The sequence below is a fragment of the Podarcis pityusensis genome (genome assembly GCF_964106645.2).
Source record: "Podarcis pityusensis genome assembly, chromosome: 7".
In the NCBI taxonomy this organism is placed as follows: Eukaryota; Metazoa; Chordata; class Lepidosauria; order Squamata; family Lacertidae; genus Podarcis; species Podarcis pityusensis.
The window spans coordinates 3537604-3564566 of NC_138031.1; the positions used below are offsets into that span (position 1 = coordinate 3537604).

The 26963-nt window shown below is 49.9% G+C and overlaps 2 protein-coding genes across 5 annotated transcripts in view; one reads left to right on the forward strand and one right to left on the reverse strand.

Annotated features, from left to right (window-relative positions):
* Nucleotides 1-9454, forward strand: part of ARHGAP39 (Rho GTPase activating protein 39) — a 205491-nt gene extending 196037 nt beyond the window's left edge. For all 3 annotated transcript variants that reach the window (XM_081012535.1, XM_081012534.1, XM_081012536.1), the window contains one exon: nt 1342-9454. In XM_081012535.1, coding sequence (XP_080868661.1) covers nt 1342-1536 — 195 coding nt within the window. In that variant the 3' untranslated portion in view covers nt 1537-9454. The remainder of the gene's footprint in view (nt 1-1341) is intronic.
* Nucleotides 9455-11057: 1603 nt separating this feature from the next.
* Nucleotides 11058-26963, reverse strand: part of RHPN1 (rhophilin Rho GTPase binding protein 1) — a 154893-nt gene continuing 138987 nt past the window's right edge. For both annotated transcript variants that reach the window (XM_081012623.1, XM_081012624.1), the window contains exons 9-15: nt 26435-26591; nt 23953-24072; nt 22229-22423; nt 21182-21258; nt 19311-19457; nt 17255-17413; nt 11058-15698 (exon numbers count right to left, since the gene is read on the reverse strand). In XM_081012623.1, the coding sequence (XP_080868749.1) occupies nt 15477-15698; nt 17255-17413; nt 19311-19457; nt 21182-21258; nt 22229-22423; nt 23953-24072; nt 26435-26591 (1077 nt within the window). In that variant the 3' untranslated portion in view covers nt 11058-15476. The remainder of the gene's footprint in view (nt 15699-17254; nt 17414-19310; nt 19458-21181; nt 21259-22228; nt 22424-23952; nt 24073-26434; nt 26592-26963) is intronic.

Below are 26963 nucleotides of genomic sequence, written 5' to 3' on the forward strand. Positions count from 1 at the left end.
ATTGCGTCAAGTTTATCCGTTTTGCTGAATTCATTAAACTGAATAGTTTTAATTGGGCTTTGAATAAATGCGCAATGAATTGTTACTCTTTCGAATTGGATTGTGTTGTCTTCCTTAGCGGGTTGTGCAAATTGCTATTCTGAATAAAGCTTTTGATAGGATAGAGTAGGATAGGATTGGGTAGCAGGCACTGGGGACGAGTTTATGGTCCCGAGGAAGAGAAGGTTGGCCAAGAAAGATTGGGAACCACTGGGTTGGGTCAACCTTTGCCAACCAGGTGCTCTCCAGCTCCTTTGCTCTGGGTTTTCTGATGCACATTCCTAGCAGATAGCCATTGTGATTAGTAACCACTGATAGACTTATCCTCAGCAAACCTCCCTTTTAAAGACATCAGAGCCACTGGCCAGCATTAGGGCTGGGTGATATATCCAGATATAGTCTAACATTGGATTGAAGCCCATATCGTGATAATTTCTGACCTGGCGATATATTGCGAATCATGATGTGCGTTAAGGCTGGTTGATATATCGTGCAAAACTGGTTTGAAGCCCATATCCTGGTACAGTCAAATGTAATCTCTTCTCAAACGTGATCTGTTCTGGAAGCCCGTTCGGCTTCCAAAATGTTCGACAACCAAGGTGCGGCTTCCGATTGGTTGCAGGAGCTTCCTACACTCAGGCGGAGGCCGCATCAGACATTCGGCTTCTGAAAAACGTCAGAAAACCGGAGCATTTACTTCCAGGTTTGTGGCGTTCTGGAGACGAAACGTTCCAAAACGGAGGCGTTCGGTACCCGAGGTTTGACTGTATTGGTTTTACAATTTTTGACCTGGTGATATATTGCAAACCGTGTGTGTGCCATGCAAAAATCACAATGTGGGAAGCCAGCCAATGCCTAGCTCCATCCTTATTTCAGACATTGTGATACAGTGGTCCCTCTGGATGCAAATGGGATCCGTTCCAGAGCTCCGTTCGCATCCTGAAGAGAACACAACCTGCATCTGTGTGTGCCGCGATTCGCCACTTCCGTGCATGCGCATGACATCATTTTGAGCGTCCGTGCATGCGCGAGTGGTGAAACCCGGAAGTAATGCGCTCCGTTACTTCCGGGTCGCCGTGGAACGCAACCTGAAAATGCTTACCCCGAAGCTACTTCAACCCGAGGTATGACTGTATATCAGTATGTTGCGATATTTAGCTGGTGATCTATCGCAATGTTGAAAACCAGGGGTCACCCAGCCCTAATCACCACGAGACCTTTCTTAGCTTACAAACAGGACGGGTTTGTGTTTGCCTACCGTAACGCCTCTCCTTTCTCCCTCCCCTCGCCCCCCCCGTCCAGGTGTTTGTGCAGCCGGCAAACGTGGCGGTCACCAAAATGGACGTCAACAACCTGGCCATGGTGATGGCCCCCAACTGCCTGCGCTGCCAGTCGGATGACCCACGCATCATTTTCGAGAACACCCGCAAGGAAATGTCCTTTATCCGGGTACTGATCCAGCACTTGGACACGAGCTTCATGGAAGGGGTCCTATAGCGCTGGTGCCAGCGAGCCCAAACAGAACTGGGCGTATCGCCGACCCATCAAAAGCCCCACCACCACCACCACCCCAAACCTCCACCCCAGAGCCAGACGGTCCGCAAGAACTGTTCTTGACGCAGCAAAGGAAACGTCCTTTCGGCACCCGGGCAGAGAGAGAGAGAGAAAGGGAGGTCGCTCCGGGTTTTGCCCGCCTGGCCTGCCTCTCTGGCGAGCCGCTGGGGTGCACGGCGTTCCCCTGCTGCTTCTGCTGTGGACAAAATGACCCACACTGCCCCACAGCAGCCCCCTGCCTGGAAACAGAGCAGCCCAGTCGTTGGGACGAACAGCAGGCCTTCCTCACAGGATAGTTCTGATCCGGAGAGTCTGCGTTAATGGGCAACCTGGCAAGATTCAGGTGAACTGTGGGGTTGAGCGGGGAGAGGCAGGGGACTGCCTTCCTCCTCCCCAACCTGCACTTTTCGGGGGGCGGGAAGGGGTCAGGACAGGAGTTGGGGGTTGGCGTGGAGCATAAAGGCAGCTGAGGGAGTGTTTGGGTCCAGCACGGGGCCTCTGATTTCCAAGGTGGCCCTTTTGAGACCAGAGGAGAGGCCCCCAGAGGGCGAGGGCATCACGCAGAAGGTGGAAGGAGGGTGCCCCCTGCCCGCAGGTCAGATCCCCATTAGTCCAGACCCTCTTGAGGTGAAGGAGGCTGGCTGCCAAGCAAGACAGGTACTTCTGCTGCTACGTCAACCGGAGACCCCTGGGCCCATCTTCCCAGCCTGTCTCCCACACTGGACGGGCCTGGCAGGAGCTGTAGTTCAGGCTGGCCACCTCCCACCCAAGGCTCCGGGTTGAACGAACGCGAGGGACGGAGCCACGCAGACCCGGGCGCCCTTTTTGGCGCGGTCCTCCCGCCCCGTTCCCCTTCCCTCTTCCAGCACAGTCACTGCCAAAAGGGGCCAAAGCCATGGTCTCCCCAACACTTTCTTCCCCCCTCTCTCTTCCAACGCCCCAGAGAATGGGATGGTTAAGCCGTCAGGCCCCCGCCGTGGGATTTCGGAGCTGGCTACTGAGAAACATTCTGCTGTGTTGCTGCGCCCCGTCCAGAACCCCCAGCCTCCTTTGGCTATCTGTGCAGCCTGTCCCCAATTTCTGCGGGGGGCAGCCAAGGCCCACAGACTCTCCTTTCTGCGCCTCTCCTGGAATGGCTGGTTAAATTTGGGTTGCCTCTCTTGTCGGTTGGGTTGGGAAAGGAGGTGCAGTCCTGCCGGGTCCCAGGCTGCGTCTGTGATCCCCACCTAGCAGAAGGGCTGGCGTTTTCCCTCCGCCGCATGCAAACTTCTGTTTTGGAAGCTGTCTCGGCATTAAAGAAGCGTTGAATCGGGGTGCGGGAGGCATTTCCACACAGGTCGGCGTTGGAGGCCGCCCAAGCCGCCCATTGCACTTTGAACCCTGGGTTTGTGTCACGCGTAAGACTCCTTTTCCCCAAATTCTTGCTTTCTGGCGGCCGTTCTTAATGAAGGCCCTGCAACCGTTGTTTCATAAGGAGGCTTAAAAACTGCTTTCTTTCCATTTGGGGTGAGCTGTGGATTTCGCTCCCCCTTTCCAAAACGTTACCATCTAAGGGAGAGAAACAAAGGCACATTTTCGGGAAATGCCTTCCCGGCACTGAGAACCTGGGCGTATTTTGGCTTGTTGTCCTACATAACTATTTCTCCCCTTTTGGAGTAGCATCTTTGCAGGAGTCTTCTCGTATTATTCCAACAGAGGCTAGTTTTCTGCGAGGAAAACAACACCTCCCAAAATTTCGGGGCGATAAAGTAACCCTGTCTCTTCAAAATGTTTGAGGATGCCTCTGCCTTGAGCTGTGTGGAAAGGCCTCCCATCCACTCTAACACTGCCAAGAACAGACGTTTTCTTTTATGGATGCTATAAATTCCCAAGAGCCCCTGGGATGTGGGGTGGGGATTTGGGGTGTGTGTCAGAAGTCTATGACAGCTGCCGTAAGGAGACACTTGGCGCCCCCTTGTCCTGTCTGCCAAGCGGCTCCATGGCCCCCCCAACAGGCTTGGATTATTATAACAAAAACGGGGTGGGTGGGTGTGATCTTGTGTCCCACAAGGGGGCACAGGGTGCTGGACTAGATGGGGCGCAGAGTGGAAACATCCCCTCCGGAGGCCAGTGCTCCCACTTAGGCCGAAGTTTCTTCCACACCGCTGGCCTTCATCACTCAGAGGGGGGGTCCTCCGCCGTGTGTGGAACCCCCCTTGTTGCTTCCAGAGAACTGGCGTGCCGATTCTCAAACAGAGCTTCCCCATCTCACAATGGCTGTTTTGGGCAAGGCTGCAGTGGGGCGTCCGGGCAACCACTGCCAACACAAGAGGGTTTCCTCTCGTGCTCAGACGTCAGGCACGCTCGGGAGTTGTGTGCCAGCTGCTCTGCGTGGCTCTCGATCTAGAGAAAGTGCCTTTATCCAACACAGAGAATCGGCCAGGCCTCCCGCCAACCCCTGGGCGTACAGTCTCGCTTCTTAAAACACACCCAAGCGTCTCAGAAGAGAGACTCCCTTGCCTTTGGTAGCTCCTTCGCTTCCTCCCCTCTTTCTTTTGCCTGTTCTTGGCATGTCGGAATATGGGTACAAGAAGCGTGTCTTATTTCAGCAGTGGAGTGGGGTCCATGTAACTCATTGCCACAGGACGACGCAGTTGCGCAAGCCTAAAGGGTTTTTGCAGAAGGCCTCGGTGAGAGGGTCCATGAATGGCGGCCGGGGAGGGCAAACGGCGCCTCTGTAGTCTGGGGAAGTCAAAGGTGCTTTCCCCCTCCGAAAGCATAAACTTTGGGGGTGAAAGCGAGCGGGAGCCATATATGGAGGCAACGTCGAGCGTGAGGATTGCAAGTTGGAGGTGGAAGGAGAGTCAGCGGGGACTTTTACTAGGGGTTGGGAGAGAAGGAAGCTCTTTTGCCAGAGCAGCTGTCTGCATTGATTCCCTGCGTCGCCCCAAATGGAGGCACAAGCCTTCCAGCCAAATCACCCAGGGGTTATCCTCCTCTCCTGTCCTAGGGCCACAGCACCCCCCCACCCGGGACCCATTGCTGTAGACCCATCTCTTGACCCCAAGAAGCTGAGCGAGACTCTGGAATCAGAGCTCACAGAGAGAAGTGATGCCATCTATGGTGGCACAACAGTGCCCTGGGATACTCAGGGCAGTCGGGACGGGCGTGGAAGCGGCGTTTACCTTCCGGGTGACCTTTTTTGTTGTCAAAAGAGACCTACCCGTTGGCTTTTCCATTTGGGGAACCCTAAGGACCTTCCTTGGGCTTCCTTGATGAGAAGAACAATAGCAAACTGTCTCCAAAGACAGCGGTCGTCTTCTCCCCGTGTGGAGGCAGCCAGGGCAGTGGGAGTATCCCGTGAGCCATTTTGGATGGCCCTGGCCAACGGCCGGTCTTAGCAGCCCGAGCTGTGATTTGGAGGACGTCATTGAATTCTCTGTAACTCCACAGACTGATTTAGGAAAGGGGATCTTGGGGAGTTCAATGTGGCGTCTCAGATTCGCTGGTTGCTGAACAGCATCTCCCACTATCACTGACTGTTGGCCGTGCAACTGGGCCTGATGGGAGTTGAAGTTCAGCCACATCTGGATGGCCGCATGTTAGCGCGCGCCCCCCCCGCCGCAGATGTGTCCATCCATTCCCCAGGAGAACCTTTGCCTGTGCAATCTTCCAGGGCCAGAGGGTTCCTGCCTCTCCTCCGCTCAGCCAGTAAGAATTTATTATATAGAGGTTTAAAGGGTTAAAAAAAATCCATTATAAATTTGCTAACAACATAGTTTTAATCCAGAGGTGTATATATATCTTATTACCCATCACTGGGGCTCTTTATTTGTATGGGGGTGGCGGTGGGAAATGCTCTAAACTCTATCTTTGCTATTTATTTTATTGCTGTTCGGGGTGGGGAATGACTTCCTTGAGTTTGACCAAAAATATATTTATTCCCCCACCCACACCCACCCTTTTCTGGTGACCAGAGCTTTCTAATTGAGATTAAAGGATTAAATAGCACCCATCTACGGTCTGCATTTGGCATTTCGCTGTAGCTGCAGAAACTTTCTAGTCCTTTAAAGCTAAAACGCAACAGCGAGGTGGTTGAGAGAAGGTAACCAGTATCAGGAGAAAAAGGTGGAATTTGGTGAAGAGTCAGCCCCCACCCCTTGCTTCATTGCCTTTCCTGGGATTGGGGGGGCTGCAAGTCCATGCCCACCCCGCTTTCCCCTTGCATCCAACTCCCGCTTCTTCGGTTAATTTCCAAGCCTATTTTCCATTAAGTTATTCTGGTGAATGAAGGTAACTTTGCTACCATTCCAGGAAACCGGCCAACCGTTCTTATGGAATGGTGGCCAGTTCTGCCTGTGTGTTTCACACCCCTCGCTTTGACAATCCATCCACACTTAAAACTGCAAAGGCACCCGGCTGCGATGTGCGTCTTGCTTTTCACCGTTAGGAGTCACTGTGGACTAGCACCTTGGTGTCAGGCCCAAACTGCTCCCACCCACCTGTCCCAAGTAGCTAGCAACACTCGCTCTCCCTCTCTGCTCTCCAGGAAAGTCAGGGCAGCTTACTGAGTGCACCTAGGCTTATTGCAACTACCTACCGCTGTCCAAATTTGACGAACCCCCCGTTTCTTGTTCTTCAGACACATTGAAGAAAATAAGGGGTTAATTGAGACAAGAATCCTGACTTGGTTTTGGACACCTCTTGAGCAAAGAACCTAATCTAAACAAGTGCCTTAACACCTTAATGGGCCATTGACAAAGCTGTAGCCTGAGCCATTTACATTTGCAAATTCCAGTTTGTTTGAAATCCTAACTGCTTGGGACATTTGGGAGAGGGGGGGCTGTTCAGCTTGCTCTCTCCTTTTCCCTCTTGGGAACTGGCACTGAATTCACCCAGGTCTGCACCGTTTCCATGCTTTTGGGCAGCTGTTTCAAGAGACACCGCTGCAAATAAATTGCTTGGATCCCTTCATTTTATTTTATTTTTAAACGGAGATATGCAGTGCGTGCCATAAATTTAACAGGAAGAACAGATGGGCAAACGAGACACATCCGCCGCCAAGAGAGTCTAGGGATTGCAAGCATGTCAGTTTTCAAGAGACCATAGTATCTAAGGGGTCTTAGCTAAACAGCTCCAAATCATGCATGATGCCCTTGGGCAAAGCACTCTGAGGTCCAGAGGTGGCGGGAATATCCACCAGAGTTGAGCTGGAACCAAACAAAACCCAAATAGCAAGTGGGCAGCAGCTGGCGGGAGCAAATTGCTCAACTTTGCTGAAGCATCAGGGAAGGTCCAGGTGAGGTCGAAGTTTCAGGGAGGTGGAAGCTCAAAGCAGGCCTTTCAACAACAGTTGGAGGACTCCTCTTCTCCTGTCCTCTTTGAGAGCTTCCTGAAGGCATCTCTGACATGCCACTGTGAGATTCAGGATCCTGGATTTTGGTCTTGTCCCGGTGGGGCTCTCTTTCCTATCTTAGGATGAGCCATAAGAGTGCTTTGCCAGAGGAAACAGTTGTTCAGGATGCTGCTTTCTGAGCAACCGGTGGAGATCTTGCAAGGAACCCTGGGTGCAGTCCTTCTGTTTATTAAAAAAGCATGACGGCTCACTCTCCTCCACTACTCCCTGCAGTCGAGTCGGACGGTGTTTTTTCCATGCAAATTTAACATGACATAAAGTGGTCACGTACGGGTAGCAGCTATAGCTTCAAAGGGCCCAATTCCTGACGCAAACATTTTTAGTTAGAAAACCAGTGATGAAAAATTTAAAAAGCAGACTGAAACGAACTGTGCTACAGAACAAAGGTCTGACACCCATTGCATTGAGCTCAACGAGGTTTGCTTGCAGTCAGGTTTAGTACAGGATTGCAGCTTCAGTTGATTTCAGCAGGGCCCTGCCTCTCCTGGAGGCTACCTCATTTTCATGGTGACTTTCCGCAAATGCCGCTTTAGCCAAGGGGGACACAAACCCGGTTCTTCGGTTCTTGAGCTCCATCCACTCAGCAACTGGGTTGCTTTCTCCTTAGGAGTGTCCGATTGTGTCTTGGCTTCCTTTGGACCCTGCCGCACACTCGCCAACCCACCAGCTGTGACCCAAGTTAATTATCTAAAATTAATTTGCTCCTTCAGCAAAACACAGACATAAACTTCGACTTCTTTGTAACGTCTCTGGGATTAACCACTAATAGTTCCGTAGAATCAGGAAGGAGAGAGAAGACTCTGGAATTGGTGAGGAAGGGGATTCGGCCAATGAGCTCTGTGCTTTGCCCCCTTAATCCCAAACAGCTGGACTCCCCTTGGTAGCTGCTCTCATTCTGGGCTGCACGGACTTTCTGTTTGACCTACTTAGCATAGGCAGAGGAGGACTGTAGGATTCGCCTTGTGCCAGCAAGTCTTTTGCAAGTAGAATTCTCTGCAAGCAAGGAAATGGATTTTCTCTCTCTCTCTTGTGGCGAACCGTTCATTAATCACCCTTATAAAATGTGGGGTCTTAGTCCAAACCTCGCTCCACAAAAGAGCACTCTCTGCCTGTGGCAGGACCAGAAGAGATTCATTCCCATCGCATCTCTTCACCCAGAGAGACCAGCTTAACGTTTCGAAAGGGTAAATTGTCTCCGTGTTGTTTCAGCACCAGAAACCGTAATTAAATCATCTTAAGCCGTCACTGGTCCTGTGAGATATTGTGATATTTGCAGCACACAGTAGGATGTTAAAAACACAACACAACAAAAAACACATCCACACTGAACTGCGGGCCTAATTCTTGTCTGGTTTCTAAGGATGGGCGCATATAAATGTTTTAATGCGCTGGCGATTGGGTGTTGTCTGTGCTGACAAGGTGAGCGTTCTTGACAAGACTCGTGTCAAAATTGAGTGGCTTGTTGCCTTGGGATTCCAAAATGGAGTCTAACCACCTGGGTGTGGAAAAGACCTTTTAAGCCAGCCACATGCACAGTATCTATTGCCACCTGGGATTTGACTCTCGCCAAATCACCCGTGGCTCAGCACAGCTTGGGGTCCTAACACATGCCGGTGTTCCCTGCAGCCCACCGTGTCATAATGATTTATAATAATTTATTACATGTACCCTGCCCATCTGACCGGGTTGCCCCAGCCTCTCTGGGTGGCTAGGTCACTAACTCCCACATTGAGACGGGCAGAGCAGGACTTGAGTGTGTGAAATGCCAATGGCAGAGAAGAAACTAAGTTCCGCTAAATCCGGGAGAGGAGCCTAGTGCTGGGGTAGAGAGAGAGAGATTTGGCCTGGTCTCCTTCCCCAAGTTGGTTTTATTGCAAACTTGATTCCTACATTGCAGGGGGCTGTGCTAAATGACCCGTTGGGTCCCTTCAGACTCTTCCGATTCTATGAAGTGTCTAGAACTGGAAACTATTGCAGACGGAGGTTCAATATAAGGGTTTTTTCCCTCTCTCCTTATTGGGTGGTTTATCATTTTGATTTGCCGGGCGTGTTTGCCCATGCAGAAAACCAGAACATGTTTGACTTACCGGATTGAGGTTGCTTGAACCCCATTTGGCCTTAGTTGAGAGACGCAAGCGACGCCATGCTAACCTTCCCTTCCTCCCCACCTATTTGCAAAGCTGATCTCTCCCCACCCCCACCCCACCCCCCTCCGATCCCCCCAATCTTTTCCTCGGACAATCACCTCAGGCGCTGGGCAAGGGGCAAGCAAGGAAGGCCGTTGGGTCCCTTGTAGTGATGGCTGAATGGAGACGGGACGTTTCCTGGGGCCTCCCGTGGCAATTTAGAGGGGCAACCTACTGTGTAACGTTGTCTGACTAACTCTTGTAATTAAGAAGCATGGAAATGTAGAGGCAACTCCATGTTGTGTGAATAAAAGATGAATATGGACATCCTTTTGGGGAACCTTGTGTCGGATTCTTTTTTTCCCTTAAAAAAAACCAACAACTCAGAAAGCACTACATATTCTCATTTTTAGAAAGCACATCGCAATTAAGCAATTGTGCAAAAGCAACCAAGAACTCAGCCAGAAACAACAGCATGGTGGTGTTGGCCAACAAAACATTTTGCATAGTGCCTCTCCCCCATTCTTTAGATTGTGTTGCCGAAACAAAGTGAAACTGCATCTTGGGTCAAGTCAGACTGCAAGATCCATCTACCCTTCTGTTGGCCAATGAGGTCCAGCTGGGGTAGGAGGAAGCAACTTTCCCCAGCTCCACTACAGTGGTACCTCGGCTTACAGACCCTTCAGGTTACAGACTCCACTAACCCAGAAATAGTACCTCAGGTTAAGAACTTTGCTTCAGGATGAAAACAGAAATCGCATGGCGGCAGCAGGAGGCCCCATTAGCTAAAGTGGTACCTCAGGTTAAGAACAGTTTCAGGTTAAGAACGGACCTCTGGAACGAATTAAGTTCTTAACCCGAGGTACCACTGTACTTGAAATGTTTCTTTAACCAGAGATTCACCTTTCATGTTCAGAGGACACATCCTCCTGCTCAGCTGTTGACTCCTCCTTTGGAGCGAGACCCTGAAACCCATACCCACTGAGCCGCTTCCCTGGGGCAGAAGTATCCATCTCAGAAGGTGGTGGGCTGTTGGAGGGCTTTTAAAAGAATGTTAAGTAAAGGTAAAGGACCCCTGGACTGTTAAGTCCAGTCAAAGGCGACTATGGGGTTGCAGCGCTCATCTCGCTTTCAGGCCAAGGGAGCTGGCGTTTGTCCACAAACAGCCTTCAGGGTCATGTGGCCAGCATGACTAAACCACTTGTGGTGCAACGGGACACCGTGACGGAAACCAGAGCGCACAGAAATGCTGTTTACTGGCGTGCTTTCGAACTGCTAGGTTGGCAGGAGCTGGGACAGAACAATGGGAGCTCACTCTGTTGTGGGGATTCGAACTGCCAACCTTCCAATTGTCAAGCCCAAGAGGCTCAGTGGTTTAGACCACAGCGCCACCCGCTCCCTAAACAGAGGTTAAATAGTCAAGTGTCAAAGATGCTTTTAGTAGTCCAACTACAGTTCCACAGCCAAACTAGCAATCAGATCTCTCTCTCTCTCTCTGGTACCCAACTCTAGCAGCCCAGTACATGGTCTATGCCACGCACCAATGCAAGAATGTGCCCAGCCTTGAGTCTTCCTGGAACGAATGTGCTGCAAGTTGCACAAGACTCAAGATGCAACAGGTGGGATCCTCTCTTCCAGTCCCAAATCTCCCACCTGTGTGTGTCCCATGTGCAACCTGCCTTAGGTTGATTTTTGGTTCTCTGGCCAGGGCTTAATCTGCACACCAGGATGTAGAACAGGAATGGGGTACCTTGCAGAAACCACAGGTATCAGTGAACGTCAACTACCAGCCAGCATGGCTGCTGATCAGGACTGGTGGGGTCTCAGACTTCCCAATTTCTTCCAGCTGGGCCATGCTCCCCCTTCCAACAGTGCTTGGATGCTTGAAGATTGGCTGTAGTTACTTTGCAGGGAGAGAATACAAAGACAACCGCAGCGCATGCTCAGAGGCACTCTTTTTATTGCTATTGTCACATTTTCCAAGGCTGAAATCGGATACAAAGTAGGTCGTGGGGTTGAGCCCACGCTCATATTAACACTGTCAATGTTAAAGGTGGGCAGGGAAACGGATGTCTAAGCCCCTCTTTAGTTGAAAGTACACCCCTTCCCACATTTCCAATCCAAGTTTACACAATTCTTCATATCTGCGGTGTTTTCTCTCTCTTTCTTGCATCAGAAACTCAAGAATCCACATTAAGAAAACATAAGAATCGCCAGGAGCCAGGAAGCCGCAGCGAAAACACAAATCGAGCCCTATGTTGCTACTCAACACTTCGGCTCAAATTAAATTATTTCTCGCGGGTTCAGGAGTCCCAATCATGAGAAAAGGAAAACATTCACGGAGAAAAAAAGCAGCACTCCTGTTCTTTAAATGGACAACAACCAGGAATTTCTGCTACAGAAGAGCCACAGCGATACACAAGAGCTACTTAAAGTGGCCTCTGACACTTTCCAGATGTTTTGCGCTACAACTCCCCCCAGTCCCAGTCAGCAAAGGCTGATTGGAGTTCAAGTTCAAAACATCTGGTGGGTATGAGGTGGACCAAGGGTGATTTAAAGCAATGGGGCTTTGCAGCTTAATGTGCCGGGCTGCCAAGGTTTCAATTTGCAGTTAGCAAATTGGACCCTTCATTTCCATGCTCTGAAAGGCTTAAACCTTACCTACCCTTCCATCTGTAAACCCCCTTGGTGGCCACAAAAATGGGTGATCCCATCTGTTCTGGAAAATGCTCCAGGATAAAATCCTTGCAAAAGAATTAAAAGAACAATGATCAGTATTTCCACCTACCCCCCCCCCCCAAAAAAAACAAATTGCTGCATTGCAGAGGGTGTGTGTGTGTTTCTAAACCAGCAGCTAATGTGGAAAATATCTGCCTTTTTTTTTAAAAAAAAAGATTTGGTTTATTAGATCAAGCTATAAATTATTTCCACATTTGACCAGCTAACAAAACAACCGACCTCCCCCCCCCCCCCCCCCGCAGCTTCTACAGATACTGAAAATGACAGCGGCTGCAGATTTTGGTCTCCAAAGCGGCAGATAAAGGGAACCAACAGGAAAACGGGACAAAACAAACCCAAATGTGATGGTTGATACTCGTGTATCTTGCCCACTGTGGCATCTGGGCTTCCTTACTTGAGCTGCCTGCAGCCGTTTGGTCAGCTGGAAATATCACGTGGTTTTTTTGGGGGGGGGGACTGCTCTCTGTGAAACGCTGTGGGACAGATGTTGGTGTTGGGGGGTCTGTTTTATGGGCCCAAAGCATCCTCTGATTTGGAGAACCAACCAGTATGCCCTCCCGATCTTTCTCAGTTCAATTCCTTGCATTTGCAGCGAAATAGGATTGGGAAGGTTTCGAGCACTGACTGCCCTTGAAAACGGGAGCAGAGCACTTTGGAGAGCCTTAGCCTCAAATCTCCTACCAGGATACTGCCCTATCCTGAGTCATCTAACTCAGCATTGTCTACACTGACTGGCAACAGCTCTCCAGGTTTTCAGACAGGGAGTCTCTCTTATTTGGCTTATTTGTTCCTCCGGTCCAGGAGTGACGACTCTGACTGGCAGTGGCTCTCCAAGGTCACAGCTCTTCAGCCATCACCTGCTACTCAAGACCCTTTTACTTAGTGATGCTGGGGATCGAATTCGAATCCACATGCATGTCTCTTGCCAGCAATAATCGCAGAGGAGGCAAGCACACAAAACGTGCAGGTTCTCCTCCTCCCCTTCCCAAAAGTGCAACAGGAGAGAGTGGGCAAGCCTACTAGGAACAGCGAGAGTTCTCCAAATATTTTGTCAATTGCAGATGGGCGAGTCACTTGGCCAGAGATTCTTATTCCTATCAACTGCAAACGCCCAGTTCATTTGGGTGAGATGAGCCCCCTGGCTTCCCATCACTGCCAATGAAAATAGAATCGACCACCGGAATATTTTGCGCTTGCAAACTTCAGAGAAAAAGAGCCTCTCTCGTCCCGCATCTTGCTCTTGCCGTGGCCAATGAGATACCCATGGAAAGCCCTCAGGCGGAAGCTGGGCACAACACTCTCTGCCTACTTGCCTGTTGCTGTGCACTGGACGAAACAGGCTGGTACCAGGGCTACTGGCAGAAGAGCTGCTTTTGTTTCCAGCTTAATTATTTCCTTCCACCAGATTTGGGTGCAGGTTGGTGTTTCTCGTTTGTTTTTAAAAGGACACACACAACCTGACAGGTGTGGTAATGGTGCCCTGGAAAGGGGCATTCCCTAGGGGGAACTAAGGGGCAAGCGAGGCAGCACTGGAGGTGTAAACAGCTTTCAAACTTTGGAAAAGTGGCACCACCAGCTCAAGTCCACCAATCTTCTTGAACCAATCAAACTAAATAGTTTTGATTGGATTTTGATTCATCAATACCGTTTTGAGTTTTATTACTGTGTTATTACCTTCCTTGGTGCAACCTGTTATTCTGAATAATGCTTTTTGTAAGGTAGGGCGCACTCAGGGTGCCTTTATAGAACCAAGGTGGCGGTGGCCCTCTCCAAATTGGGAACCTCTGCTCCCTGCTAACAGCAGGAGGCACCCCAGGCAAAAGGGGGAGCCCACCCCAAATTTATTGATGGAAGCTGCGTAGTAGACTTGCCTCGCTTTGTCACCGACATCACCATCGCCTGCAGTGTGGGACGAAGATTGCTGCATGCCGCAAGAGCAATTTGCAAACTGCAGAAGGAGTACAGAAGCAGGAAAGGAAAAAACCTGCTTGTGCCCCAATCCCAGTGGCTGCTGGAATATGCCGAAGTGCTTTCAGAAACCACTGGGCAACAGTGGCTTAAAGGTAAAGGGGACCCCTGACCATTAGGTCCAGTCGTGGCCGACTCTGGGGTTGCGACGCTGATCTCGCTTTACTGGCCGAGGGAATCGGCGTACAGCTTCCGGGTCATGTAGCCAGCACGACTAAGCCGCTTCTGGCGAACCAGAGCAGTGCACGGAAACGCCATTTACCTTCCTGCCGGAGTGGTACCTATTTATCTACTTGCGCTGCATGCTTTCGAACTGCTAGGTTCGCGGGAGCAGGGACCGAGCAACGGGAGCTCACCCCGTCGCGGGGATTCAAACCGCTGACCTTCTGGTTGGCAAGTCCTAGGCTCTGTGGTTTAACCCACAGCGCCACCTGCGCCCCAGTCAGCTTACACGGTGGCTTACAGAGCACCAAACCTCAACTTCCCCGGGCAGATGGGAGATTTGCGTCACCGGGCAAAAACTATTTCCAAAACGCCTGTGATAATCCTTATGAGTGACCCTCTAAGGCAGGTCAAGTATGACTCTCCAAGTTGTGGGTGGGATCCGGGGGCAAGAGAAAGACTTGCCTAAGGCCACCGAGGTAAGCAGCTGGTGGCTGCAGAATTTGAACCAGGGACTGCGTCCCTCAGGCTGTGGATCTCAACATGCTTCTCAGGGAGCAAGTGCCATTATTAACATGCCTCCAAGTAAACATGTACAGGATTGCACCGTTCGCCTCTATGTTGCGTTCACGAGCCCGGAAAGATTGGTGAGCCCGAAGGTTCCTGCAGAGGAATGCCTACAGTAACCAGGATGAGCACCAAATCAAAGCACAAACCAGAGTTTACAAAGCCAGTTCAAACCACGGTTTCGGTTCTCCTTTGCGATTGGCTCGTGATCCATGTTTCGCTTTCAAAAATGGTTTGATATTTGCTTATTTGCCTCCCTTACGCTGCTTCCCTACAGGTGGAACTAAACTGAGTCATTTTGCTACAGGTGGGACTAAAAACCAGCCATTTTGTTCCTATGACTCATCTCCTAGATCTGTTCATGGTCTTCCTAGCAGTGAGCTGAAAACTGCATTGTCCTGAACGCAGAGAGGTTTGCAATGCCAGGCCACGCAGAGCCGGGACACCGTTTTCCAAGGACCGGACACAAATGCACCTCTTATACGGCGCAACTCCAAAACGGCCACTTGCCCACTGCTATGACTCCAGCAATGCCTTGGGCAGGAGGAAACTAGAACGCTGCAAACAGGCATCTTGGGTCCCTCTGAACTTACTGGCGTTGGAGGCTGTTTAGAAGGTGCGTCATTTGAAAGAGCTCTACTTGGCGGCTCCATCCTCTTGCCTCCGGCCGGATGCCCCCAGGAAAATGGGGCTTGCGGGCAGCAGCCCTCACCCTGCCACCTGGCCTTTGGAGCGACGCTGAGCCCCTCCTAGCTCCGAGTTCGAATTCCCTGCTTTTCAGAAGCCAGCCTCAGCAGAATCCTTGACTCCGCTGCCGCCTTGCACGCTCCAAAAACGCCAGTGGGGTGGGCATCCTCGGCCGGGAACCCGGCGCCTCATTCTCCCGCCCGGGGAGTGACGGCGCAGGGGCAGGAAGTGGGAGCCGCTCAGCAGGCCAGCTCATTGTCCCCCATGGCAGAGAAAGGGAGGCTGTAACTGCTGCTGCTGCTTTTGCTTCGCTTGCTGCGTTTGCCCCACGCCAGGAGGGAGCTGGCGCCTTTGCTCTGCATCACGGTCTTCCGGCAGTTCTCCTTGTTGCTTTTCAGGAGGCCGCTGCTACTGCCACCTCCAGCAACGCCAGGACCCATCGCTGAAGACTTCTTGTCCACCTTTCGGAGGGAGAAAAAAGACGGGGTTTGGGTGAAGGAGAAGTGGAAGGAGAGCACCAGCTTACTGGCATCTAACTGTTGTTGAACGTTCTCATCAAATTCCAGCAGAACAGAACCATAGAGCGCTAATCGCTTCAGGAAAAGACATGCAACAATTCCTGCATTGTGGTGGGGCTGGACTAAATGACTCTTGGGGTCCCTTCCGACTCTACGATTCTACGTTCTTCATGCACTCATTGTTCAGACTTGGGGGAGGGCATAATTCCGCGTACAAACAAAATTACCGAAATTAATGGTTCCTGAACTTTCCTGGGCCACTGCCTCCTTTGTTCCATAAACTCCTCCCCCCCCAGTGCCCCCTAACCTGTAAAACGCATCATTGCACGACCCACTAAGGAAGCCAGTAACAGAATAAAATTCAGTAGAGTAACAACCACCTGCGCATTTATTTTTTAAAAATCCGATTAAACCTGTTTAGTCTGATTAATTCAACAAAACTGACGAGCTTGACCCCAGGTGATGCCAGGTTTTCAAAGTCTAATGGCCATTTATTTATTCAATTATTTAGTTGCTTATTCCCCCCCCCAGCACCCCCCTGCCTCCAAGCACCCCCTAGGTAAATCCTGCTGCCGCCACCCACTAGGAGGCGCTCCTGCCCAGGGCAGCTGTCTACCAGCTCCATCTGGTACGCAGGATGAGACGCTCCCTGCCCAAAGACTGTCTTGCCAGAGTGGTGCATGCTCTAGTTATCTCTTGCTTGGACTACTGCAATGCGCTCTACGTGGGGCTACCTTTGAAGGTGACCCGGAAACTGCAACTAATCCAGAATGCGGCAGCTAGACTGGTGACTGGGAGCAGCTGCTGAGACCATTTAACACCGGTTCTGAGAGATCTTCATTGGCTCCCAGTACGTTTCCAGGCACAAATATAAAGTGTTGGTGCTGACCTTGAAAGCCCTAAACGGCCTTGGTCCTGTATACCTGAAGGAGTGTCTCCACCCCCATCATCCAGCCCAAACACTGAGGTCCAGTGCTGAGGGCCTTCTGCTGGTTCCCTCACTGTGAGAAGTGAGGTTACAGGGAACCAGGCAGAGAGCCTTCTCAGTAGTGGCGCCTGCCCTGTGGAATGCCCTCCCAGCAGATGTCAAGGCAATAAACAACTATTTTACTTTTAAAAGACAACTGAAGGCAGCCCTCTTTAGGGCATATTTTAATGTCTGATGCTGTATTGTTTTTAATATTCAGTTGGAAGACGCCCAGAGTGGCTGGGGAAACTCAGCCAGATGGGCGGGGCATAAATAATAAAATATTATTATTATTAGGGTACCACTGATCTAAGTGATGCCTCCTGCTGTCCCCCGAGCAATGGGTCATCTAGTCCAACCCCCCCTGCAATGCAGGAATCTCAACACGTAGGTCCCCCATCCAATCCGAAACCAGACCAGACCCTGCTTAGCTTTGCAAATGTGCCAGCGGTTTTATTGCTGCACCACTATGAGGACTGCCCTGACCCCCCTCCAATGGGCCTTTGCTCATCCCAGCCCCCACCCTGCTTACCACGCTCTGCCCTTCAGAGTACTGCAGGGTGATGACGCCGACATCCGCTCCCTCATCCCCGGCCACCTTCAGGAGTTGCACCACCTCTGCATGCTTGGACCACTTGCAGTCCTTGCCGTTGATGGAGACGATGTAGTCGCCTTCCTTCAGGCCGGCGTCCTGGAAACCCAGCGAGGAGAGGTGAGGCCCAGGGAAGCTGGGAAGCCCTCCGCAGAATAGGTAAGAGGGAGGGAGGGAGGGGAAGGGGGCATGGAGACCTTCAGGAACCCTAAGGCTGCGAGGGATTCCGTGCGAAGAGATGCGTCTATGGAGGGGAGTTCCTCTCCTATCCAGTAGGGATAGGAAAACACGCCTGCTTTTAACTCCACAGAAAACTAACTTCAGGCTTACCAGCCTTACGAGACTGCAGGTGTAACTTACCAGCTAACATCCTCACTGCGTCTGTGAAACTCACTGCCACTAGAACAGAAAAACAGCAGCCAGGAAGGCAAAAACCACTGACCATCTAGTTATGCAAAACGTGAGTCAGCTCCTCCTGAAATTTACCTCGGGAAATGGGAAACACTACCAAGCATTCGGCTTAAGTCCCATAAAGACAGCTTCTGAGCAGCGTAAGGTAAAGGTAAAGGGACCCCTGACCATTAGGTCCAGTCGTGGCCGACTCTGGGGTTGTGGCGCTCATCTCACTTTACTGGCCGAGGGAGCCGGCGTACAGCTTCCGGGTCATGTGGCCAGCATGACTAAGCCGCTTCTGGCGAACCAGAGCAGCGCACGGAAATGCCGTTTACCTTCCCACCAGAGCAGTACCTATTTATCTACTTGCACTTTGAGGTGCTTTTGGACTGCTAGGTTGGCAGGAGCAGGGACCGAGCAACGGGAGCTCACCCCGTCGTGGGGATTCAAACCGCTGACCTTCTGATCGGCAAGTCCTAGGCTCTGTGGTTTAACCCACAGCGCCACCTGCACTGCTTACCCACCTGCTTAACACCCCAGGAGCATGTCGGTCTGCAAAAAGCCCAAGAGATAAAAGTAGAAGGAGCAAAGGCAGGCACATAGCACAGTCTCTGGTTGCTTGGCAAAAACTCGGGAAAGGACGGGACTTGGGAAGCTGTGGAAGGACCTTGAATCTCCGCCTCATAGAGGCAAGCCCCGCGGAAGAAAAGCTGCTGTGTACTCCTGAGCAGATCTTGTTTTTATCATAAAGAATTAACTTCACTTGCTCCTTGTGAGTTATTATTTATTAAATCCATTCATCCAAAGCCCTCAGGGCGGTTCACAGCACAGAAATACAAAATGAAAACACAAGACGTGTACTAAAAACATTATTTCTTAGGGATAAAATCCCAGTGCATTACAGACTCTCTCTCTCTGGGTACACTTCTAGATATTTTCTCTGTGTACTGAACCAATTTGTACGTTCTCTACCTTAGGGTAGAAATCCTTCAGGTGCGGGGAGCTGAAGGCTCATCTAACAACGGTTCACATGGCAGGACCTATATGCGCAGTGGAACCTCGGTTTTCGAGCATCTTGGAAGTCGAACATTCGAACAAACGCCGAAAACCCGGAAGTAATTGCTTCCGTTTTCGAATGTGCCTCAGAAGTCAAATGGCAAGAAGTGAGGTTACAGGGAACCAGGCAGAGGGCCTTCTTGGTGGTGGCGCCCGCCCTGTGGAACGCCCTCCCTTCAGATGTGAAGGAAATAAGCAGCTATCTTATTTTTAAAAGACATCTGAAGGCAGCCCTGTTTAGGGAAGTTTTTAATACTTATTGCTGTATTGTTTTTAGCACTCGATTGGGAGCTGCCCAGAGTGGCTGGGGAAACTCAGCCAGATGGGCGGGGTATAAATAATAAATTATTATTATTATTATTATTTCTCAATTTTCACCATTGAAACTGCCGAAAGCCCTTTGCGCCTCGGTTGTCAAACGTTTCAGAAGTCAAACAGTCTTCCGGAACGGATTATGTTCGGCAACTGAGGTTCCACTGCATAGGGCAGCTTCCCACACGGTGAGCAAGGCACCCCACGTTCCAAACTGCCAAGACCAGCCACTTACTGCCGCACAGCCTCCAGCGATGACTCCAGCGATGAGCACCGGGGAATCCCCGCGGAGGGTGAACCCAAAGCCATTCTCGCCTCGCACCAGGCGCACCGTCCTCGGGGGAAGCCACTTGTTCTTGGCAGAGAAAACCGACAGTGGGCCCTGCGGGAGGCAGATGGAATAATAATAATAATAATAATAATAATAATAATAATAATAATATATTTATACCCTGCCCATCTGGCTGGGTTTCCCCAACCACTCTGGGCAGCTTCCAACAAATTATTAAAATACAGTAGTCTGTTAAACATTAAGAGCTTCCCTAAAGAGGGCTGCCTTCAGATGTCTTCTAAAAGTCTGTTAGTTGTTTCTCTCTCTGACATCTGGTGGGAGGGAGTTCCACAGGGCGGGTGCCACTACCGAGAAGGCCCTGTGCCTGGTTCCCTGTAACTTGGCTTCTCGCAGTGAGGGAATCGCCAGAAGGCCCTCGGCGCTGGACCTCAGTGTCCGGGCAGAACGATGGGGGTGGAGATGATCCTTCAGGTATACTGGACCGAGGCCGTTTAGGGCTTTCAAGATCAGCACCAACACTTTGAATTGGGCTCGGAAACGTACTGGGAGTACTGCAGGAGAGAGACTTCCAGGGCTGGGGGCGCATTTCGCATCCCCGAAATGCATTCGCCTTCCTGGCGCCAAGAACTTCAGAGCAGCCCCCAAGGAGCAGAGAATTAGCATCCAGTTCCCAGGGGGGCCAGAGAGATGCCTCTGTGGGGAGCCTGAAAACATTCTCCCCACTCGGGGCTCCCAGAAACCGACACTCGGAGATGTACCACCTCTGCTGCATGGCAGTGGCTCGTGGGATCGTCCTTTTGGTAGGGACAAATCCCTCGCCATGCAGATGAGTGTGCTGTGAATTTCAGACCGGACTACTGCAATCTGCTCTATGTGGGACTGCAAAGAAGTTTGGGTGTTGTTCTTAGTCTTTGTTAAATTTATGTGCTGCTCCTCATTCAAGCATCACAGGAAACTTTACAGCATAAAAACACAAAAATATATAACATAATCATAAACAAAACAATAACCCCCAAAGCCCATTATTATTATTATTATTATTATTATTATTATTACTACTACTACTACTACTACTACTACAGTCATACCTCGGGTTGCAGACACTTCCAGTTGTGCACTGCGCTGGTCCCGAAAGTACCGGAATGGGTTACTTCCGGGTTTCAGCGCTTGCACATGCGCAGAAGCGCTAAATTGCGCTTTGCGCATGAGCAGAAGTGCCGAATTGTGACCCGTGCGTGCACAGACAAGGGGGTTGCGAATGTGCCTCCTGCATGGGCCATGTTCGCAACCCGAGTGTCCACTGCATTCCGCAAACATGGAGCCACCACCAAAAAGGCCCGTTCTCACACTGCCACCCTCCGGACCTCTCATGGAGGGGGCGCAGGGAGAAGGGTCTGAGATGATGATCTCAGGGTCCGGGGCAGTTCATATTTGGATAGGCAGCCCTTGGGGGTCTTGCGGTCCTGAGCCATTTATAGGTCAAAACCAGCACTTAGGCCTGGAAACTAATTGATAGCCAGCGCAGTTGGACCAGGATCGGTGCAATATGCTCAAACCGTCTTGCTGTCAGGTGAGCAACCGGGCTGCCGAATTCTACACCAGCAGAAGTTTCCGAACCGTCTTCAGAGGCAGCCCCACACATAATGTTGGCCCATTTCACTGCGTGACATGGAGTGCTATAGCATTACAAGGGAGGGACAAAATGGGGAAGACAGGAGGGCGGACCTCTGGGATCTGTTGGCAATGGATCCACTCTACTCTACCATTGCCGCTCACTTCAAAACCTGGCCTCATCCAGGCCCTGTGGTACGTACCAGCCGATGGAAGATGTCTGTGACTTTCACCTTGGAAAAGTTGGGAGATTTGATTTCCGGCCTCTGGTGAGTTTTTGCTAAAGAGAGAGAGAGAGAGAGAGAGAGAGAGAGAGAGAGAGAGAGAGAGAAACAAGGCTGAGAAAGAGGAGGGGCACAGGAAGTGGTGCTTTGAACCAGCCTTTGTCAACCAGAATTTTTGGGACTACAACTCCCATCAGCGTGTGTTGGCTGTGGCTGATGGGACTTGTAGTCCAAAACATCTAGAACGTACCAGGTTGGGGTAAGCCTACTTTTAAACCACTGCACAAATATATCAGTACGTATCGCTTCTGGAGCTGGATCCCTAAGGACTGCAAGTAGATATAATTCGAGGAAAAGCACGTATTCCGCAGAAACCCAGCGTTTTACTCTGGACACACAGAATCCAGCATCCCTTCAGCTGTCTCTTCCTTTCCTTGGGCATGTTTCTAAGTCCTTAAGCCTGCTAAGAGATCTCTTTTGATGACCCATGGCAAAATCTCCGAGTCCAGAAGGGAAGCTCCCTAGAATTCCCCCTCTGCTCAGAAGACAGGGAGTCACAGATTCCCGCCTTTCCTGTAACGCAGCAGGCTGTTTTAAAGCATTTTTAAAACATTGTGCGTTGATGCTGTAATAACCTTGCCTTGAGACTTTGGGGTGAAGGGCAGGTAATTCATAACCACAAGGGGTCTTGATCAGGAAGACCAAAATTTCAATAAGGAATGGGGGAAATATATCATTTACCTGAGAAAAATCATTGTAAACAATTACAATTAATAGTAGGATTGGAATGACGCTCGTAGTTAAAAGTTGTGGTGGTTTTTTTGGAGATTTAATAAAACTGGACAAACAGAGAAGATGCAGGAGAAAAAGTTAACGTAAGGAAACTTATGGAAATTGTTTTATTTGTTTACTTGATGACTGTTGGTAAATCTGAAAATTTAATTATTAGTATTATTATTAATCACAAGGAGTCTGGATTTTTTTAAAAAATGCTTTGTGCATTTGTGCCTAATCTTGCTCACTTACGGTGGATGTCGGGGGCGTCCGCCGTCTCGAAGAAGTCTTCCTCGTGGTCGATCTCCGAGTACTTGCCGAGCGAGCGCTTGTGGGCGAAGCAGAGGACCTCCTGGAGGATGTCCATCTTCCTCAAGATCTTGCACAGGCTGTGGATCCTCATGGCTTCCTCGTGCCTCATGATGGCCTTTCTGAGGTGAGCCTTGCCTACAAACACACCCAACAAATATATACTGTATTTTTTGCTCTATAAGACGCACTTTTTTCCTCCTAAAAAGTAAGGTCCACCACAGTTCAAGAAGGACACTGACAAACTGGAACGTGTCCAGAGGAGGGCAACCAAAATGGTCAAAGGCCTGGAAACGATGCCTTATGAGGAACGGCTAAGGGAGCTGGGCATGTTTAGCCTGGAGAAGAGGAGGTTAAGGGGTGATATGATAGCCATGTTCAAATATATAAAAGGATGTCACATAGAGGAGGGAGAAAGGTTGTTTTCTGCTGCTGCAGAGAAGCGGACACGGAGCAATGGATCCAAACTACAAGAAAGAAGATTCCACCTAAACATTAGGAAGAACTTCCTGACAGTAAGAGCTGTTTGACAGTGGAATTTGCTGCCAAGGAGTGTGGTGGAGTCTCCTTCTTTGGAGGTCTTTAAGCAGAGGCTTGACAACCATATGTCAGGAGTGCTCTGATGGTGTTTCCTGCTTGGCAGGGGGTTGGACTCGATGGCCCTTGTGGTCTCTTCCAACTCTATGATTCTATGATTCTATGATTCTATAAGGCGAAATGTCTGCGTCTTATGGAGCGAATGCACTGGACGGCAGAGGGAACCGTCGGCTACCGCTGCAGTTGCAAGCTGAGGGATGCCTCCGCAGCCGGAGCCATGGCTCCCGTCCATTGCTCTCTCTGAAACCAGCAGAGCAAGAGGCGCTGTGCAGCTATCGCTCTTGCTCTGCTGGCTTCAGCGATAGCTACGCAGCGGCTTTTGCTCTGCTGGCTTCATAGCGAAGGAGGGACGGATGGGAGCCCGCCTCGCTGTAAAGCAAGCAAAGCACCTGTCCTGGTGTCTCTTTTACAGCAAAGCGGGAGGAGGAATGGGCAAGCAAAGTGAGAGCTGCGCAAAGAGAGACAGAAACCATGTAAGCGGCTCTCTCTTTGCTTGCTTTACATGCTCTGCGCAGAATTTTTTTTTCTTGCTTTCCCCCTCTAAAATCTAGGTGCGTCTTATGGAGCGAAAAATACAGTAACTATGTGCAAAGGCAAGGAGAACTCTGCGGCTGCGTCAGGCCAAAGGCCAGCTCAGGCTGATCGGAACAGCACTGCAAAACATCTGGAAGCCACCCTGGGCCCATAACCTGACGTGCCAGCGTAAATGAATAACGCAGAGTTTTTCAGTGAAAGAGTAAGAGCTTTACTGAGTTAAAATAAACATCTTCATCAACAACATGGTTCCAAACAGTTTGACTGAGATTCCATACTGACTCTGCTCACAACTGAGGCAGACGGACTCTGACTGAAATCTTACAGAGAGAAAATGGCTGCTAAGTCACATGTCAGAGCGACTCAACAGATAGCAGTTAGGCCTGAATAACTATAGTAGGACCAAATGATTGTGCAGTCCCAGCACTTCCCAGCCTGCTTTGCTGCTTTGGCTCTCATGTGTCTTTGTCACGTGACACCAGGTTGGCCAAGGATGCTCTAAGCCAGTATCAGCCAGGGGAGGGAGAGGGGCTTACCCAGCTTCCTTCGCTCTTCTTGGTCCTGCAAGAGCAGCCGGACGTCTGGGCCTTGTGGCGGCGTGACGTGGAACTGGAGGAAAGCTTTCTCGTGCTCCGGGAGATCCGCGTCAGACGCAGCTGCAGGAAACAGACCAGGAAAAGGCTGACTTGGCAAGCGGTGGAAAGATCAGGAGGCTCCAAAAATAATAGATTGGCAAATTAAATTACAGGAATTTGTGGAGATGGCTCAATTGACCAGCAAACTCAGAGGAAACTCAAAGCAAAAATTTGTGGAAAATTGGGATGGTTATAGAAGATACATTCAAAAATACAATAATAGTTTTGACTCCGTGCTAGCATTCGAGTGACAAAGGAATAAAAGGAGGTGGACAATAATTAAGGATTTGTTATATTTTCTGAATGTATTGGAAAATCTATATAGAAAGGTTTATTGTTTTGTGTACATTCAATTGTAAGATAAAACATATGCGAAGGGACTTGACAGGAAGTCAAAACTGATGAAAAGTTTTTGTAAGATAAAAGGCGGAAAATATTTATTTTCATTATTATCATTATCGTTTTCATTATCATTATAATTTTTGTGTTTGCGGGTGTGTGTTTTGTATGGAATGTTTGGAAATAAGACGGTAAATAACAAATAACAAACAAAATATTGATGTATGTAATTTTTATTTCTCAATTATATTTTGTGGTAGTATGGTTGTAATGTTTTCTGTAACATAAAATCATTCAATTAAAATTATTTTTTTTTGAAAAAGGAAAAGGCTTACTTGGGAGGAATCACAGAAGCGTAGCATTGGAAGGGACCCCGTCACGGGGATTCGAACCGCCGACCTTCCAATCGGCAAGCCCTAGGCTCTGTGGTTTAACCCACAGCACCACCCACGTCCCTTTTTACTCAGACTAGGCTCATTTAAATGAATGAGTGTGGCAGAGATAGGTCCATTAATTTCAATGGGTCTACTTTGAATGAAACTTAGTTGAATACTACCCATGGATGACTTACACTGACTTATAGGTTTAATTTAAGATGGCTGCGCTGTACTGCTTGCTTAACTCGAGCTGACGGAGGTTTTCGTTGTTTCCCTCCCCCTCACACTTTTTCTCTCTTTTTCCTCCCTTGTTCAATTTGCTATTTTTCAAAAAGATGAAGAAAAGCAGCAAGCCGCAAGGCAAGACATGCCAGACTACTCAAAACCCAGCTGGTTTCTAAACACTGCCCAATTCTCCGGGCAATCGCCACTTGACAAGTCTCTAGTCCTGAGTGTGGCAGAGACCACATGACCCAAGTCCTTGTGAGACGCGAAACAGACCGACTATCGCCCTGAAGATGTAATCTCCTCTGCATTTATTATCATTCGCCGGCCAAAGCCACGGCTAATCTGCTTACGTTAGGAATGAACTTTGGGATTAGGGCCGCTCAAAGCGTCAGGAGACAGTGAACCGCTAAGGAAGCTCAGCTAAGCATCTTCCTCCCTCCTCTGAAAACAATACCTTGGAATCAGCCGCCGCTGCCCTAAGCCCATTATGGTCTGGCATCAGAGGTGGCACGTGTCAGCCTGGCTTGGGGCTCAGCCTGGCAAGGAGTTTGCTGACAGGCTGCTGAGCCAGTCAGAGGCCGTTTTACTCCAGAGATGCACAAAATGGGGGAGAAGCAGTGAAGCCAAGACCACACTGATTTCAGATCCAAATCAGCTGCAGACTGGTCCGATTCAAAATCTAGGCCAGATCTACTCAGAAAAGCACCCTGGTTCAGAGGATGCCCACTCTACGTGGGGCTGCCCTTGAGACTGACCCAGAAACTCCAGCGGGTGCAGAATGCTGCGGCGAGACTCCTTACGGGGTCCTCGCCGCGGGATCACATTCACCCGGTGCTATACCAGCTGCACTGGCTCCCGGTGGAGTACAGGATCAGATTCAAGGTGCTGGTTTTAACCTTCAGAGCCCTATACGGCCTAGGACCCTCGTACCTACGGGACCGCCTCTCCCGGTATGCCCCACGGAGGACCTTACGGTCTTCAAACAAAAACATCTTGGAGGTCCCGGGCCACAGGGAGGTTAGGCTAACCTCAACCAGAGCCAGGGCTTTTTCGGCTGTGGCCCTGATCTGGTGGAACGCTCTGTCACAAGAGACTAGGGCCGTGCAGGACTTGACATCTTTCCGCAGGGCCTGCAAGACAGAGCTGTTCCACTAGGCCTTTGGCCAAGGCACAATCTGACCTCCTCCTTTGGTAATCCTCACAGAACTCTAGCCCAATGGTTGCCATTAATCTGATTTGAACTGAATTTATAATGAAATGATTTTAGAATGTTGTATTATTTTACTGTTGCTAGCCACTCTGAGCCCGGCTTTGGCTGGGGAGGGCAGGATATAAATAAAATTTTATTATTATTATTATTATTATTATTATTAATTGTGCTTGGGGGCAGAGGGAGAGATTGAGGGCAGGGGCACGGAAGAGCCAAAGCAGATACTTACGGGGGCAGTCGCAAAGAGCCATGGCAGCGTAGCAGTGAGAGAGAGCCTTGAAGTGCTCAGATTTGACGTGCACCATCGTGGTCCACGAAAATGGGACGTAATCCTTCACGTGGGGCTGGGTCATTGTCTGATACACCAAGGAGTAGACCTCTTCCACCTGCAAATGCCAAGGACAGGTACAAGGTGGTAACACAGGCATGGCAAAGATTATTTCACACTCACCCACCCAATGGCAGGTAGCCACGAGGGGAAACTCCAGGTGTTTATCGAGCATCCGTCCCAATTCGCATGCACAACACAGAGGATGTATACAGAGAGTCTGCCATCATTCGACTGCAGGGAGATCGACGCGACCACAAGCACCAGGGTGGATGAAAATCAAGGATTTTTTAAATTTTATTTAAATCAGATTTTTTAAAATTTTAAATTGGATTTTTAAAATAAAATGCTTTTGGAGTAAAAACCTTTCTAAAGATAGTTTTCTATTTAAGTTCTATAATAGTCCAAAAGCTATTCATCAGGAAATAAG